We start from the raw sequence: 16,793 nt of genomic DNA on the forward strand, positions 1-16,793 counted from the left end.
ACACGACAAAATCTATCGAAACCAATGCGATACAAATGTAAAATGCTTTTTTACTGGGAATGAAGAAATGGTAAATTATACGTAGGAGTACTACTTAGATGGAAAGTGAATTAACAAATCTGAGGGCTAAATTATTGTTCATGGATGCAGCATTTCACAATTCACAATGTTATTTGATATCATCAGCTGAAATTTAACAAAAACTATCTAAAACCCCAGCCTACAGTTGTTGATTTGAAAGCTGGATAAATGATGAAATCTGCTTTGGACATCAAAATCAGTAATTAGTAGCATTCAAATTAGATGATCAAAATCAAGAAACTGGGAGCACTTTCTTGACGATGTCTTCACTGAGGGCGGCGATTTGCGAATCGAGGGCAGCGATGGTTTCCTCCTTCTGGTTCTCAAGGCTAGCCAGCGCCTCCTGCAGCTCGGCCTCGATCTTCCTCCGGCCCTGGGCGAGCTTCTCCTCCACCTCCACCTGCGTCTCTTTCTTCATCTTGTTGAGCGCCGCCGATATCTCAGCCCTTGCCGCCTTCATCATGGCCGCCCCCTGCTCCTCCAGCTGCTTCACCTCTGCCGAGGTGTCCTTGACGCTGTTCAGCTTCTCTCTGATGGCGGCGTCCCTCTCATCCATGAACTTCCCCAGCGGGGAGTAGTAGAGTTTGTCCATGGCGAACATCAGGAACAGGAATTCCACGGCGATGATGGGGAGAGTCAGGTTGAAGTCGAAAAGGGCCGCCTTCTCGATGTCCGCCGCCAGGGAAGCCGGTGCCTGGGTTAGGGAGAACGTGGCGGCGGCGAGGAGCTGCTGGGGTTTCAGGGAGATTTTAGGGAGAGAGATTTTAGGGAGAGAGAAATGGGTTTGGGTTTGGGGTTTCGATTTGGGGGCCGTGATTAGAGCTCTTGAAGAAGCCATGATCATGTTAGCCATGGCTGCTCTGCTTCAGCTTCTGCAAGATTCTTTGGTTTCTTTCTTCCCTTTTTTTTGGGGTGGAAAATCTTGTTAAAAGGCTATCTCTTTCTCTGCCACATAAAAGAACGACAGGTTGACATTTTTTTCTCTTATTTATTTTAAAAATTAATTTAATTGCAATATAGACTCAACAATATTTGAATAAATGATAAATCTTTAAGTTGACGGTGGCCAATATTAATAAATTTTTCATTTTACTTGAGTCAATATTGCAGCTGTTATGTTCTGAAGTTCATTAAACGAAGATTCAATCGAATTAAAACAAAAGTATAAACATATTTTAAATCAAAACGCATTAATATAAAAACTTTATAAACGAAAAAATCAAATAAAAGATCTAATAAAACAAATTGTATTAGTACAGGAAGTGTGTTTTGCCTAAATTTTAATATGGCATACACTTAGATAGTGGGAGTATAAACTAAAAATAACATCTCGTAATTCCAACATGTCTATTTTTTTCTATTACTAATTGTATGTATCAGATAATTTGGGAGAAAAGAAAATGAGATATCATCTAATGTTAGGTTGCTTGTAATTAAACTTTTTAAAAAATGAATAAATACTGCTCCTCACTCTTATAGAAATAGACCATATTTTCGTATGTCAGCATAAAAAGTCTATATCCATTTTTCTACTTCACTTTTATTTTATTGTATCATTTATGGATCAAATCATCCACGGTATAATTACAATTATTTTTCTACTTCTCTCTTATTTTTTTCAATTATATATTAAAATTCGTGTCAATCCCAAATGACCTATTCCTATGCGACAAAAGAAGTATAAAATAATAGTATTCCGTAATTATTATAAGAAACATGCTCTAATTAAAGTTTAAACGTATGTTAGAATTTGTCAGTTTCTAATTCTATAGCAAATTATCAAATTGGACCATTTTAGCAGTATAACAACACCACAAATTATTAACTACAGTACTTAAGTTTTGTAATAATCAAGATTATCAGTTTATAAATAAAAATATTTTTTAAAAATAATGAATTTGATTGATTTATTCTAAAAATTGTGGTATTTATCACTTAAACTTTTAGCTATCCAAATCACCCAAACAAAAAAAAAAATTCTACTTTTAAGAACTCGAGAATACAAATTGAAATTTTTAGAGCTGTTGACATTTTGGTCATTTTGTTGATATTTTTTTTTTAATTATTATTTTGCCATCTATTGACATTTTCTAATAGACTATATCATAGTTTGTACAATATTTAGAATTTTCATTTGATTACATTCATTTATAGTAGATGAGAGTTAATGAACACTATATTCCACCAACTTATTTCATTCACATTTAATTATAAAACTAATATATATAAGTGGAGTCCATATTATACTAACTTATTAAATTCATTATTCTTAACATTTCTTAACATCTATGCTCAAACCAAATAAAAATAAGAAAGTGGGAGTATATTTTATAGGATTTTAAAAATAAAAAATTTAACTTTTGATCCCTATTTTATAGGATTATGGAAATTGAGTCATCCACAACGCTCTCTCTTATTCATCCCTTAACCATCCCATCTCTTAACTATTTATGGGTCTCACTGTACTTTTCAGCTCATCTCTTAACTAAGAAAACATCTACATCTATCCATCTGTTAATCATCTTATGTATTAACTATTCATTCAATTTCATTTTTTATTTTTTATTTCAACAAATTCAATTAATAAAAACACACTTCATTAAATAAAATAAAAATTACAATTTAAAGGCCTAAAAACTAAAAATAAAAAATACATAATTTAAAATCCTTAAAAACAAAAAAAAAATACATAATTAAAATCCTAAAAAAATATAAAAATACATAATTAAAATACTCTAAATTAAATTATAAAAACTACTCCGCCAGTGAATTATCCCCCGAAGTCGGTGGCGGTGCACCCAAGTTAGATCGAGACTGAATACCAAGTTGAGCTCTCATATGCTCAATGTCGTCCATATGGGCTTCATATTGGAGAGGACTCATTTTTGAAGTGTCAGTCATCGTGGCGAGCAGGTACATGGACATTAGGGTGTTCGAGCCCGTGCCGGGGCCCGAGCCCGAGCCCGCCTGGCTTGATTCGCCGCGGCCCCTCCCCCTCCCTCTCTCCCTCGCTCTAGCCGCCTTCGCCGCCTTGGTCCTTTGCGGCCGACGTCGTGAACCAGAAGACCCCCTGCATCATCGGTTGGCGTGCAGGTACATGGACATTAGGGTGTTCGAGCCCGTGCCGGAGCCCGAGCCCGCCTGGCTTGATTCGCCGCGGCCCCTCCCCTTCCCTCCCACCCTCGCTCTAGCCGCCTTCGCTGCCTTGGTCCCTTGCGGCCGACATCGTGAACCGGAAGACCCCCTGCATCATCAGTTTCGAGCTAGAGCTCGAGCCCGACTGGACACCGTCAGCCCACCTTTTAAGGTGGTGGACTTGCGACCAAACATCGACATGCTTGAAATCTTTACCGGTGTCGTCTTTAAAGACCCGCAACGCCGCTCTCAGAATGTCTGCTCCACTGGCTCTGCTTTGGTAATTCGCCTCTTCTGCCCTGTATATCGCGCAAACATTTTTGACATCTTTGTCGCATCGGTCCAATGACCGCGGAGCATCTTCACGTTGCGGCGAAAGATCTTCTTCGGCCTTCGTGCATTGTAAAGTTAGGTGACTTTTTCCCAGAAACACAAGCGGGTTTGTTGATTGCCGATGACAGGATCGTACGAGACGGTGATCCAAGCGTTGTACAGAGCCAACGTCTCCTTTTGGCTGTATGGATGACGGCCGACGTCCACCAGAACCTCGTCGTCGCCCTCTTCCTCCTCTTCCTCCTCGGCCACCTCGGCATTGACGCCGATCCTGGTAGAGCCTCCATCTATCGGCCGGTATCCCAAAGTGCGTTCATCCGAAAAATTCTCCGGAATTTGGGATAATCCCGGAGATTGCCCGTACCTCTGGGAGGGGGGGGGCGAGAGTATGCATCCACATCAAAATGTGGCGTTTGGTACGCCGTCGGAGTCGTCGAGCCTTGGGTGCCCGGCGACAAACCGGTATCCGTAGTACCCAAAACGTTGTACATGCCCGCCATCGCCAAATGAGTTCAAGTTGAACCCGCCGGAGCCGGACATTTTTTCAAAAATTGGAGAGAAAAGAGAGAAGATATTTGAGAGAAGAATTGATGAGTGTAGTGTTTGCGTGTAGAATGGAGAATGGAAGAGGAAAGGAGTATTTATAGAATAATAAAAGAAAAATTTAAAAAAAAAAAAATTCAACCGTCCGGTCATATGACGGTTTGAAAAAAAAAATTAATTTTTTTTTAATTTCAAAAAATAGGATTTTAAAAAAAATATGACGTCATAACCAGCGAGTGGGCGTCACGCCTAGCGAGCGCCAGCGCGCACTGGCGCGTGGCGAGACAGCTCGTGCCCAGCCCCTTCTGCGCGCGACTCGCGACGAAACGTCCCGTCTCTGGGGGACGAGATGCATTTTGCAACGCGGTCTCGCCGCGCTGCTGATGCTCTTAAAGATCGTAAAACATACTACTAGTATTGTACTCCCTCCGTCCCACAAAAGATGTCACACTTTCCTTTTCAGTTTGTTCCACAAAAGATGTCATATTTTTTTTTTTGGAAAAAGTTTTCTCTTAAATGAATATAAAAATTATATTTTCTCTCTCCATTTAACACACAAAATAAAATCTTCTAAAATCTCGTGCTGTCCCACAAATATGACGTCTTTTATGAAACGGAAGGAGTAAGACAATTTGTTCGTAAAGCAATTTGTCAGAGTCGACTATTAAAAAAAGTTGGTTTATTGATTTGTCCAAACAAGAAGAGACAGAGAACTGTGGATATAACGAAAAACAAACATAGATCTTATCGGACGGCTCAGAATCTGCCAAATATCCTCGTTGTTTCCATACTTAGTTTCCGTATCTAGAGAGAGAATTTTGCCGTCAAATCAAATTCCAACTTCCCATTAGTTTTTGGTAGATCTGTCGGTGCATCGCATTCACAGCGTATAGCATTGCTTCTCCCCGGCCCGGATCTAATTGCTTGATTTTTGAGGTAAACTCATTATTTCGTCACTGTGTTTGCAGTTGCAATTCATTACTACTACTATAAGTTAGATAGATTGATGTAAAAATTGAGAGTGATTGTGTAGTTGATCGAATCGAATCCATGGCTCCAAGCACCCTGCGCAAGGCGATCGGGGCGGTGAAGGATCAGACGAGCATCGGAATCGCTAAAGTCGCTAGCAATTTGGCGCCGGAGCTGGAGGTTGCTGTGGTGAAGGCCACCGGCCATGACAATGATCCCGCATCGGAGAAGTATATTAGGGAAATACTGCATTTGACGACCTATTCTCACGGATATGTTAGTGCTTGTGTTGTGCTAGTGTCTAAAAGATTGGGGAAAACGCGCGATTGGATTGTTGCCCTGAAATGTTTGATGCTCATTCACCGTTTGCTCAATGAGGGGGATGTTTCTTTCCAGCAGGAGATGATGTATGCTACTAGGAGGGGGACTAGGTTGTTGAATTTGTCCGATTTTCGCGATGAGGCCCACTCCAATTCATGGGATCATTCGGCTTTTGTCAGGACATATGCTCTCTACTTGGATCAGAAGCTTGAGTTGATGGCTTATGATCGAAAGCAGAGTGGAAAGGAAGGTGAGATCACGAGATATAACTATCGTGAATCGAGCAGCAGGGGGCGCGATTATGATCATGATCATGATTTCAATGAGCCAAACAATGGAATGCGCAGATCAAGGTCATCAGGTGATGTGGGAGAGTCAGCAAAAGATGCTACTCCATTGAGGGAGATGGCACTGGAGAAGATTTTCGGGAAGATGGGGCATATGCAGAGGCTGTTGGATCGGTTTTTGGCATGTCGTCCCACAGGATTGGCAAAGAACGAGCGGATGATTTTGGTGGCTCTTTACGCCATAGTGAAGGAGAGTTTCAAGCTTTATGCTGATGTGTGTGAGGTCTTGGCAGTGCTTCTTGATAAGTTCTTTGATATGGAACATCAAGATTGTATAAAGGCCTTTGATGCATACGCTAGCTCTGCAAAGCAGATTGACGAACTGGTTGCATTCTATAACTGGTGCAAGGATACTGGCGTGGCACGCTCCTCTGAGTATCCACAAGTGCAAAAGATAACTGACAAATTACTTGAGACTTTGGACGAGTTTGTGAGAGATAGGACAAAGGCAATGAAGAGCCCTGAGAGGAAAGTCGAGAGTCACCCAACTCCGCAGGAGGAGCAAGTGCAGGATATGAATGAGGTTAAAGCACTGCCGCCTCCTGGGAACATAACTCCCCCTCCACCGGTTGAGCCTGAGCCAGCTAAGCCTGCAGTTCAGGATTTGGTGGATTTGAGGGAAGTAACTGCAGACTATCAAGGTAACCAGCTAGCATTGGCATTGTTTGCTGCAAACAACGGGAATGGCTCGTGGGAGGCGTTCCCATCCAATGGAGAGGCGGAGGTGAGTTCTGCTTGGCAGAATCCAGCTGCTGAGGCTGGGAAGGCCGATTGGGAGTTGGCTCTGGTCGAATCTGCTAGTCACTTGTCCAATCAAAAGGCTGCAATGGGTGGTGGATTAGATTCATTACTCTTGGATGGCATGTATGATCAAGGAGTGGTTCAGCATCATACAAGCACTAGCAAGATGAGTGGAGGCAGTGCCAGCAGTGTAGCATTGCCCAGTGCTGGTGCAAGTAAAACACCGGTGTTAGCACTCCCTGCGCCTGATGGAACAGTCCAGACATTCGGACAAGACCCTTTTGCTGCATCGTTGAGCATCCAACCCCCTGCCTATGTGCAGATGGCTGATATGGAGAAGAAGCAAGGTCTGCTTGCTCAGGAGCAAATGGTATGGCAACAATATTCCAGAGAAGGGATGCAAGGCCAGACCAGTTTCGCCAAGATTGGCACACCTTCGTATTATGGAGTGCCGCCAGTAAACGGATCCGGAGTGCCACCGGCCGGGTACTCCTATGCTCCTTTCTAAATATAGTAATAGATTACAATTCTATATAATATTCCAGTGCATTTTATGTGGTTTGAGGAAAGAGAGATGATTAGTGTTTGTGGGAGATTCTCCTGTCCAATAATCCACTTATTTATCTCTCCATCGTTGTAAACTTGTTTGATGACATTAATACATATCTTTTCAGAAAATATACTGTATATATGAGTAATACTATTCAGTTACGACGTAGGAGGAGGTCATGGTACTGTTTTTTGGTGTATATATATTTTTGTCTTTGCTGAGGTTTATATGGAGTATGTCTTAGGCTTGAGAGCCTCTGATTATCCTTTTTAGATGACTTGATGGTGTCTCCCTTTGACTGCATTTTGCCAAAAGATTATCGAATGCAAATCAAAGAGAATTGGAATGTAGCACTCAATGTGACGACTTGCTTAACGGAGTTGTAAAATTCGAAGTTCTTCGTTGGATATTTGTGCCAATTTGATCTTAAAACATTACTATCTGTCCTATTTATTCGTAAATGATTTACATTTAGTTTTTTTTATTTATTTACATTTAGTTTTTTTTTTATTTACATTTAGTTTGTGCTCCTACTAGGAGTATATTTTAATTCTTTTTTATAGTACTTATATCTGGGCTCGAAGCTTGTTAAAGATAAGGTATACTAGCCCAGGTTCATGAGCTAATTTGGTTTTGAATTCAATTTTGGCCCAAATAGACTGGAAGAAAACAAATATACCAATACTACTAGTAAAGACCATCTCCGACACCAAATTCAAACTCATTTTTAAGTATACGTCACTCTAAAAAGTAGTTTTACTCCTACTTTTTACACCAAATTCAAAATTTACACAATTTTTGGATTTTTGTCTCACAAAATTTTTGCAGTAATACCATATTTGGTGTTGTTTTACAAAAAATACCAAAAATAGATTTGAGTTTGGTATATGGTTGAGAAAGTTTCTACATCAAAATTTATTTATGGAGTACGGTTGGAGATGGTCGAAATTCGTAACATGGTCACAGTTAGTCACAAATAATTCTTTCATTGTCTACATCACATCACATAATTAATTAGAGAACCAATTTAGATTTATTTCATACACACATCATTCGAAAATATGCTTAATTCTCGAGTATGATAAGAAAAGCAATATTTCAATTCCTATTGCGTTTAACGTCTTAACCCCACTATATCCTTGACCAAATAGATGCTTATCATAGTACAGTTGGATTCTTATCTCACACCAAATAAATAATTTCTATTAACCCCACTAAGCAATCTCCCTATCCAATACTAATTCATGGAGTAGCTTTTTTAGTGTTGAAGGTTTTTATTTTCAAGACAAAGTTTACAAGCTAATGTTTATTTTATTGCTGAAAAAGAGGCAAACGTAGCTTTTCTCTATAACTAATTATATTTTTTTTGGGGGAAATGACTTTTAATTCTAAATTTATAGTGCTTTCTTGCTGCAGTTTTTCAATGCCTAACCTAACTTGGACATTGCCCCTTATCCCTTCTCAAAACGCTTTTGTTTAAAATCTAAAATGGACCAATTAATGAAATTAAGTCAGTTACTGGAAAATGGAATTTTCATATTTCGTCACATCATGTATAATCATTAGTAAAAATTTTAGTTTTGAAATTGAAAGGAAAATACATGCAACGTAATAAGATACGCAAACATACGACGTTTATATACAGTTCTACGTTTTTTAAACGCGTGTTTGAATTTTGGCCATTGATGTAGTAACTTTTTTGACTTACTAGGAGTATTATGTTTTCTTGGCAGTTGTCACTCTGCTCAAGCTGTTGATTTTTAATTATTTTGGGTCTATTTATTCGATACCCAAGTTAAAATTTTTAATAATTAAAAATTGGCTAGTTGAACTAATTAGATACTGTATTATTTATTTGATTAGATTTTGTATTTCTTGCATGATCAACTCAATTTCAAAGGTTGGTGTTGAACTTCTCTATTTCTAGAAACAAAAGAATGCGCTCGATGCTATATAGTATTTCCAACAGCAATGATATTATTTTTGTATAGTACTATTTGATATTTATAATGTAACGCCCCACTTTTTCGAACCCTAATTTTTTGAGACGTGAAATTTTTTGCATTAAATGCTTTTAATGCTATGATTACGTGGAATTAAATGATGAATGATTTATTGCAATATTCTTTGTGACCTAATTGCGATATCGAGTTGAGTTTGAGTTGAATAGTCAAACTTGTTGGATATGTGACGTGGCTATTGAATAGTCAATATTGTGGAAAACATGACGTGGCCGTGGAATGGTCAAGGTCGGTGGAAAATGCGAAGTGGAGGCGAAATTCGAATATGTGGATATTTTAATGTGGGAGAAATAATAATTGTGGTAAATTATTTTCCTAAAGGATGAGTAAGAATTAAATAGGAGTATCATTTAATTATGTGGAATTTTCGACCCCTCCTATTTATTGGAAAAAATCCTATTTTTCTTGGATTTAATTATTGTTTGGGATAATTATCCAAATTAAATCCAAAGTCCGGATATTCCTATCTATTCCATGAAGAATTCGAAACCCCTATTATTTCTTGGAGATTTTCGAAAATCTCTTATTATGGGAGAATGGATTATTTTATTCTATTATTTGATCTCTTATTTATTCTCTTCCATAAATAAATTCAAGTATCCTAGCATATCTTGTCAAATCTAAGAAGATCTTACCATATCCTAATTTAAATAGGATTTTTATTAAATCCCTTTTGAAGAAGCTAAACTACACGCCACTTTTATATTTAATTAGGGAGAATATTTATTATTTTCTTGCTCTGTGATATTTTATTCTACTCCGTGAAATATTCAAATTTAATCATAGGCTAATTAAATAGCCTAGAAAATCGAAATCCCCTATTTTCTCAACCAAATTAACGCCACTTCTCTTCCATATCTCTTCCAAATCTTTAATTTATTTAATTAAAGATATTATATCTTAACCTCTATAAATAGGAGAGAAATCCTAAACCCTAGCACTACAGAAAAATCGCCCCCCCCCCCCCTACTTCACGTCACTCTCTCTTTCCCCACAATCTCTCCAATTTTGTTCTTCTACTTTCTCCATTAATTCTTCATCTTTTGGAGAAGAATCGAAGCTGAAATTCAAGAATTTGTTGAAGAATCAAGATCCTACTTGTTTCCTACCGATTGTTCTATTGAAAATGTATTTTTATTTTGATCTTCTCTTCTTCTACCGATCAATCGGTGTTCTTGAGTCCACATGCATTTAGATCGAGTGAAGGGGGAAATTAATCGGTGATTTTGGAATGCATGTGTATGTGTGTGTGACCGTGTGTGTGTGTGTGTGCACGCCTCGGTAGGCGTGTATGTGTGTTGTGTGTGTGTGTGTGTTGGGTGTGGGAAACACTCATGCGTGGCACGATTTTATGATAAATCTAGAGTTGTTGTGTGAATAAAAACGATATGATAATCGTACTTTGATTTTGAATGGAATATTGAAAATAATCGATGGGAAAAAGGGAAACGTGAGAACATGCATGATTTTGATCCATGATTGAGACTTATTTGAAATACATGAACTAAAGGTGATAGCCCGCATTCCCGGTGCGATAACAAGAAGAAGTACGTATTTGAAATCGAAGGAAATCGAGGTGGGCTTTATTCTTAAACTCTCTCTTATGTTGCAAATTTATGAAAGTGGAGCAATAAGGGTGGATTAAACTGTTATGTCATGCCTATGATTATTTTTGGATATTGTGTGTCTGATGCCTAGTTTGCGAGTGCGCTCCATTAGGCTAAAGGGCTATATAAACGAATTCGGGTCTGAGTAGGGCTGCAAACCCTATCAGGCTATTGTACACGGGAGATCGGGAGCCGTCCTTGCTAGTCGGCCGATCTCGTGGGCGAAAGTGTGGCCACACTTCGTCGCACCATATGAATTGTTGATTGATGAGAAAATGAGAGGTATTATTTGACTGGCTAGTCCATGAAATATTTTGTGATACTCGATGCTATCTTTTCAATTAAATGCTAAACCTCTAGTTCACTATGGTAATGGTGGCATAACTATAAAACGTTTTGGCATGAGTCCACTGAGTATGCTTAAAATACTCAGCCCTGCATGTGTTCTCCCTATGTGCAGGTTGAGCGGCGATGGGCGGTCGGTGGTGTTGAGACAGTTGAATCGAATAATATGGATGGTTGGGATTTTGAGTGTAGTCGTGTCCTCATACATGGCTCCGCTTTCTCTTGGATTGCTTCCGCTGAATATTCTGAAACTTATTTATCTTTGGTTGATTCAAACTTATTTCTCTGAATTAGAATATTGTGAGATATTGCGTTTTGTTGGAGTTACAATAAACTCTTGACTTTTGAGCTTAGCCTATGTTAGCTGTTAAATCTTGTTTTTCGTATTTAAAGCCGTTGACTTATTATCTTGATACTTCATTAAACACTTGGTCAAATCTCTTTAAATGAAACCCTAGTCTTCATTCTTGTCGCCTTAAGTTCGCCTAGTGAACAGTCGCCGTATTTATTATACCTTAGAAATGTCGGGTTGTTACAATAAATACGACGACTGCTACTTAGGCGAACTTAAGGGCAATAAGAACGTAGACTAGGGTTTCATTTATTGAGATTTGACCAAGTATTTAATGAACTATCAAGCAATAAGTCAATGGCTAAATGAAGAAAGTCAATATTTAATAGAGGACATAGGCTATGCTCAAAAGTCAGAGATTTATTGTGAATCCAACAAAACGCCATGTTTCATGATATTGTAATTCGAAGAAATATGTTCGCAACAACCCAAAAGATAATAAGTTTCAAAAGAATTCAGCGGAAGCAATCCAAGAGAAAGTGAAGCTATGTATGAAGACACAACTACACTCAAAGTTCCAATTATCCACCTTACTCGATTCAACTGTCTCAACATCACCGACCGCCCGACGCCGCTCAACCTGCACATAGGGAAAACACATGCAGGGCTGAGTATTTTGAATATACTCAGTGAACTCATGCCAAAACATTTTATAGTTATGCCACCCTTACCATAGTGAACTCGAGTTTTGCATTTATTTAAGAGAATATCATCGAGTATCACAAAATATTTCATAGACTGGTCAGTCAAACAATACCTCCCATTTTCTCATCAATCAACAATTCATATGGTGCGACGAAGTGGGGCCACACTTTTGCCCACGAGACCGGCTGACTAGCAAGGACGGCTCCCGATCTCCCGTGTACACTAGCCTGGTAGGGTTTGCGGCCCTACTCAGACCCGAATTCGTTTATATAGCCCTATAGCCTAATGGAGCGCACTCGCAATTTAGGCATCAGACACACACAATATCCACAATAATCATAGGCATGGCATAACAGTTTAATCCACCCTTATCGCTCCACTTTCATATATTTGCAACATAAGTGAGAGTTTAAGAATAAAGCCCACCTCGATTTCCTTCGATTTCAAGTACGTACTTCTTCTTGTTATCACGCCGAGAACGTGAGCTATCGCCTTTAGTTCATGTATTTCAAATAAGTCTCAATCATGAATCAAAATCATGCATGTTCTCACGTTTCCCTTTTTCCCATCGATTATTTTCAATATTCCCATTCAAAATCAAAGTACGATTATCATATCGTTTTTTATTCACACAACAACTCCAGATTTATCATCACATCGTGACACGCATGAGTATTTTCCACACACCACACACGCACACACACAACGCATGTGCACGCTTACCGAGGCGTGCACACCCACACACACGGTCACACACACATACACATGCATCCCAAATTCATCGATTAATTTCCCCTTCACTCATTCTAAATGCATGTGGACTCAAGAACACCGATTGATCGATGGAAGAAGAGAAGATCAAAATAAAAATACCTTTTTAATAGAACAATCGGTAGGAAACAAGTAGGATCTTGATTCTTCAACAAATTCTTGAATTTCAGCTTCAATTCTTCTCCAAAAGATGAAGAAATAATGGAGAAAGTAGAAGAAAATTTTGAGAGAGAGAGTGGGAGAGAGATCGAGATTTTTGGGAGAGTGGGGACGGTTTTTTTTTGTGATGCTAGGGTTTAGGATTTCTCATGTATTTATAGAGTGTAAGATATAATCACATAATTAAATAAATAAAAGATTTGAGGAGATATGGTGGTTATAGTTGGCGTGATTTGCTAGGAGAAATAAGGGGGTTTCGGATTTTTGGCTATTTAATTAGCCTATGCTTAAATTTGAATATTTCACGGAGTAGAATAAAATATCACGGAGCAGAATAAAAACAATAAACTCCCCAAGAATAGTGGAAAGTGGCGTGAATTTCACTTCCCTCCACAAGGAATTAATTAAAATCCTAATTTAATTAGGATATGGTAAGATCTTCTTAGATTTGGCAAGATATGCTAGGATATTTGAATTTATTTATGGAAGAGAATAAATAAGGAATCAACTAATATAATAAAATAATCTCTTCTCCCACAATACAGGAGATTTCGAAAATCTCCATAAAATAATAGGGGTTTCGAATTCTTCATGGAATAAATAGGAATATTTGAACTTTGGATTTAATTTGGATAATTATCCCAAGTAATAATTAAATCCAAGAAAATAGAATTTCTTCTCCAATAAATAGGGGGTCAAAAACTCCAATAAATAAATAATGCTCCTATTTAATTTTCACTCATCCCTTAGGAAATAATTCATTAAACACTTGGTCAAATCTCTTTAAATGAAACCCTAGTCTTCATTCTTATCGCCTTAAGTTCGCCTAGTTAACAGTCGCCGTATTTATTATACCTTAGAAATACCAGGCTGTTACACATAAAATGCTTTTGAGCCATATTCTCATGATTACATTTTTTATGAATCAAATAAAAGTATTATTATAAGTAAAACGATTAATTAACGAGATCAATATTGATGCATTTCATGGTTCTAGTGATTAGCGACGGAGAAATGAGAATGATAACCACAAATTTGCCAGGATATATATTTTGCATACAATTAATAAATTAAATAAATATGACATCCAGCAGAATTTTTCAAGTCATTTTGCAGAGCCACGAAGACATTATCTACGTAACTACGTTAGTCCCAAGATACGAGAATACAAATTGCTTAATTAATTAAACACTTGATTCCTACAAGGTATAATCGTGCTGATCACCTACTAATTAATCCTATTTGTTAATCACGTATTTTTTTGACATTTAATATTCCTTGTTTTTTGCTGATCCCAATACCGAGAATATCACCATTTTCATCAAAATTAATTTTAGTTCAGTATTGTGACAGAAAAAGGGTTTATATATCGTGCGTAGATCTTTTTTTTTAAGATGGTATTTTAATTAGTGATTAAATCTGTGTATGTCTCAATGAAATCTTGGTTTAAAGGATTTGCCGCTGTAGTAAGTTTCAAAATAAATAAATATAACTCGACAAAAATAAAATTTTAATTAGAAGGTGAGTCGATATGGAAGAATTAATGGGATGGAAATCCCCTTAAGGAGTGAGAAGCAGAATCAATCTCAGACTACTACTCTTACTTTCTCCTCCATAAAAACATCAAATATTTCTATTTTGATTCTTCCTTAAAATTACACAATAATTTTAATTTATAAAATTTTTGAACAAACATATTATCTTTACACGTCATTTTAATTACAATTTATGTCATTCAAATTATAAATTTAACATTTATAGATCGCAAAATTCACTAACATTACTACTAATGTTGTAAACACCATTATCCACTATCACTACTTACCCTACAATTTTTCTGTAACAGCCCGCCCTCCTAGGATACAATAAATGCGGCGGCTGCTACCCAAAAACCGACTCAAAAGAAGTAAACATAGGCTAGAGTTTCATTCAAAGAATACTGACCAAAGAAATGAAGGAATATCAGAGTATTTAATGCAACAACTTAACCTAGAAACTTAAATAAGTAAACAAAAGGGAGTTTTATAAATGACGATCAAAACTTAAGAGAATGGCATAGGTTTCAAGATAACGTCACGAGAAAAGTATAAGGCCTCAAAAACGACGAAGAGTGCCAATCAACCAAATCAATATCAGAGTATTAGAACTTAGCGGAAAACGACCAAGAGAAAAAGCATAGCTATGTATGGAGACACAACTACACTTAGAGTTCAACATGTCCATTAATTAATTTAGCTGCTCAACACCCGCCACCGCTCGTCATCATTCAACCTGCACATAGGAAAAACACATGCAGGGCTGAGTATTTTGAAATACTCAGTGAGCTCGTTGCCAAAACATTTTATCCGAAAGTTATGCCGCCCTTACCAAGTGAACTCGAGTTTTAAGCAGTTAAGAGAAATATCACGAGTATCACAAAATATTTTCATAGACTGGCCAGTCAAAATAACTCCCCATTTTCTCATCAAATTCCACAATCACATATCACAATCTTTCCATGGTGCGACGAAAGCGTGGCCACGCTTTTCGCCCACGAGACCGGCCGACTAGCTAGGACGGCTCCCGATCCCCTCGTGTACACAGCCTGGTAGGGTTTGCGGCCCATACTCAGACCCGAATTCGTATATCATATCCATAGCCCTATAGCCCAATGGAGCGAACTCACAAACTAGGCATCAGGCACACAATCTCACAATAAAACAAACATAGGCATGGCATAACAGTTAAACCACCCTTATAGCTCCGATAATTATCTTTGACAAAATAAAAGAGAGTTTTTGAGAGTAAAGCCCACCTCGACTGCTTAGATTTCAAGTAGTTTCGCTTTTCCGTTATCTGGCTTCGCAACCGAGGTTTCACCTTTAAATTCACATAGGCACATATTCACAAATTAGGTTCAATTATAACTCTTAACTTATGCATGTCTCGTTACTTCCCTCTTTCCCATCGATTCGCCTTAATCTTCCTAATTTATAAATTTCAAGTCACGCTTAGCATATATATATTTCTTAGCATCTCAACCCTAGATCGATCATCATATGTCATACAAAAGTATTTAGCCATCAAGCACACACTACACAACACACACTTCAACACACTCTCACACGCATAACACACACACACGACACACACACCTCAGACACTCTCGGCACACACACACACACACATGTGTTTCCATATCCCTTCTTATCCCTTTTTCACTCAATTAATATGCATGAAGGTTCAAGAACACCGATTAAATCGGTTGGAAGAAAAAGAAAAGAAGGGTAGAAGAAGAACAACATAACTCTTAAGCAAAAATACCTTTTTGGAGAAAATAAATCGGTAGAAACAAAGTAGAGACTTGGTTCTTCAATATCCTTGGATTAAACTTTGATTTCTTCTCAAAAGATGAAGGATTGGTGGAGTAAAGTGGAAGAAAATTGAGAGAGTGAATGGGGGTGAAGTTTTCGAAAATATGGGGGCTAGGGTTGGGGGTTTTGGTTCTTATTTATAGAGTCCAATGAGATCTTTAGGTAATAAGAATAGAATATTTGGTAATATCTTTTGCCTTATAAATAAATAGAATAAAATAATATTGTGGAGTAGGGAAGAAGAATTAACAAAAGTAGAAGATGGCAATATTTCCTAATTTTCGAAAATATGGCTAGGGGATTATTCATGGTTTTGTTTTTGGTATTTTTCCATATAGAATAAAATATCATGGAGCAAAATAAAAATAAGGAAAATCCTCCATGAACAAGGTAGGGGCCGATTTCTATGCCTTTTAAATAAGGCATGGATTTTTGAATATTGGCTAAAACAAAGTAAGGCAAGATCTCTTGAAGTATGGAAAGATTTGGTAGAATAATTAAATTCTAGGTATGGAAGGAG

The 16,793-nt window shown here is 37.7% G+C and overlaps 1 protein-coding gene and 1 pseudogene across 2 annotated transcripts; one reads left to right on the plus strand and one right to left on the minus strand.

The window, feature by feature from the left end:
* Window positions 1-110: 110 nt before the first annotated feature.
* Window positions 111-1,001, minus strand: LOC125188303 (ATP synthase subunit b', chloroplastic-like). Its single transcript, XM_048085078.2, has one exon. The coding sequence runs from the start codon at window positions 932-934 to the stop codon at window positions 314-316; it is 621 nt and encodes a 206-aa protein (XP_047941035.1). The 5' UTR covers window positions 935-1,001; the 3' UTR covers window positions 111-313.
* A 3,851-nt stretch (window positions 1,002-4,852) lies between these two features.
* LOC125190296 (putative clathrin assembly protein At2g25430 pseudogene) lies at window positions 4,853-7,148 on the plus strand (annotated as a pseudogene). The gene is made up of 2 exons (XR_016130121.1): window positions 4,853-5,028; window positions 5,126-7,148. The product of XR_016130121.1 is annotated as a putative clathrin assembly protein At2g25430 pseudogene (transcript).
* Window positions 7,149-16,793: the final 9,645 nt, after the last annotated feature.

The sequence above is a fragment of the Salvia hispanica genome, chromosome 5, assembly GCF_029641045.1.
Source record: "Salvia hispanica isolate PSC_SH4W2 chromosome 5, Shi_PSC_v1, whole genome shotgun sequence".
NCBI classification, from domain to species: domain Eukaryota; kingdom Viridiplantae; phylum Streptophyta; class Magnoliopsida; order Lamiales; family Lamiaceae; genus Salvia; species Salvia hispanica.

What these genes read in the sequence shown, in the direction of transcription:
- LOC125188303 (XM_048085078.2), bottom strand. Translation starts at nt 934, where the DNA reads ATGGCTAACATGATCATGGCTTCTTCAAGAGCTCTAATCACGGCCCCC.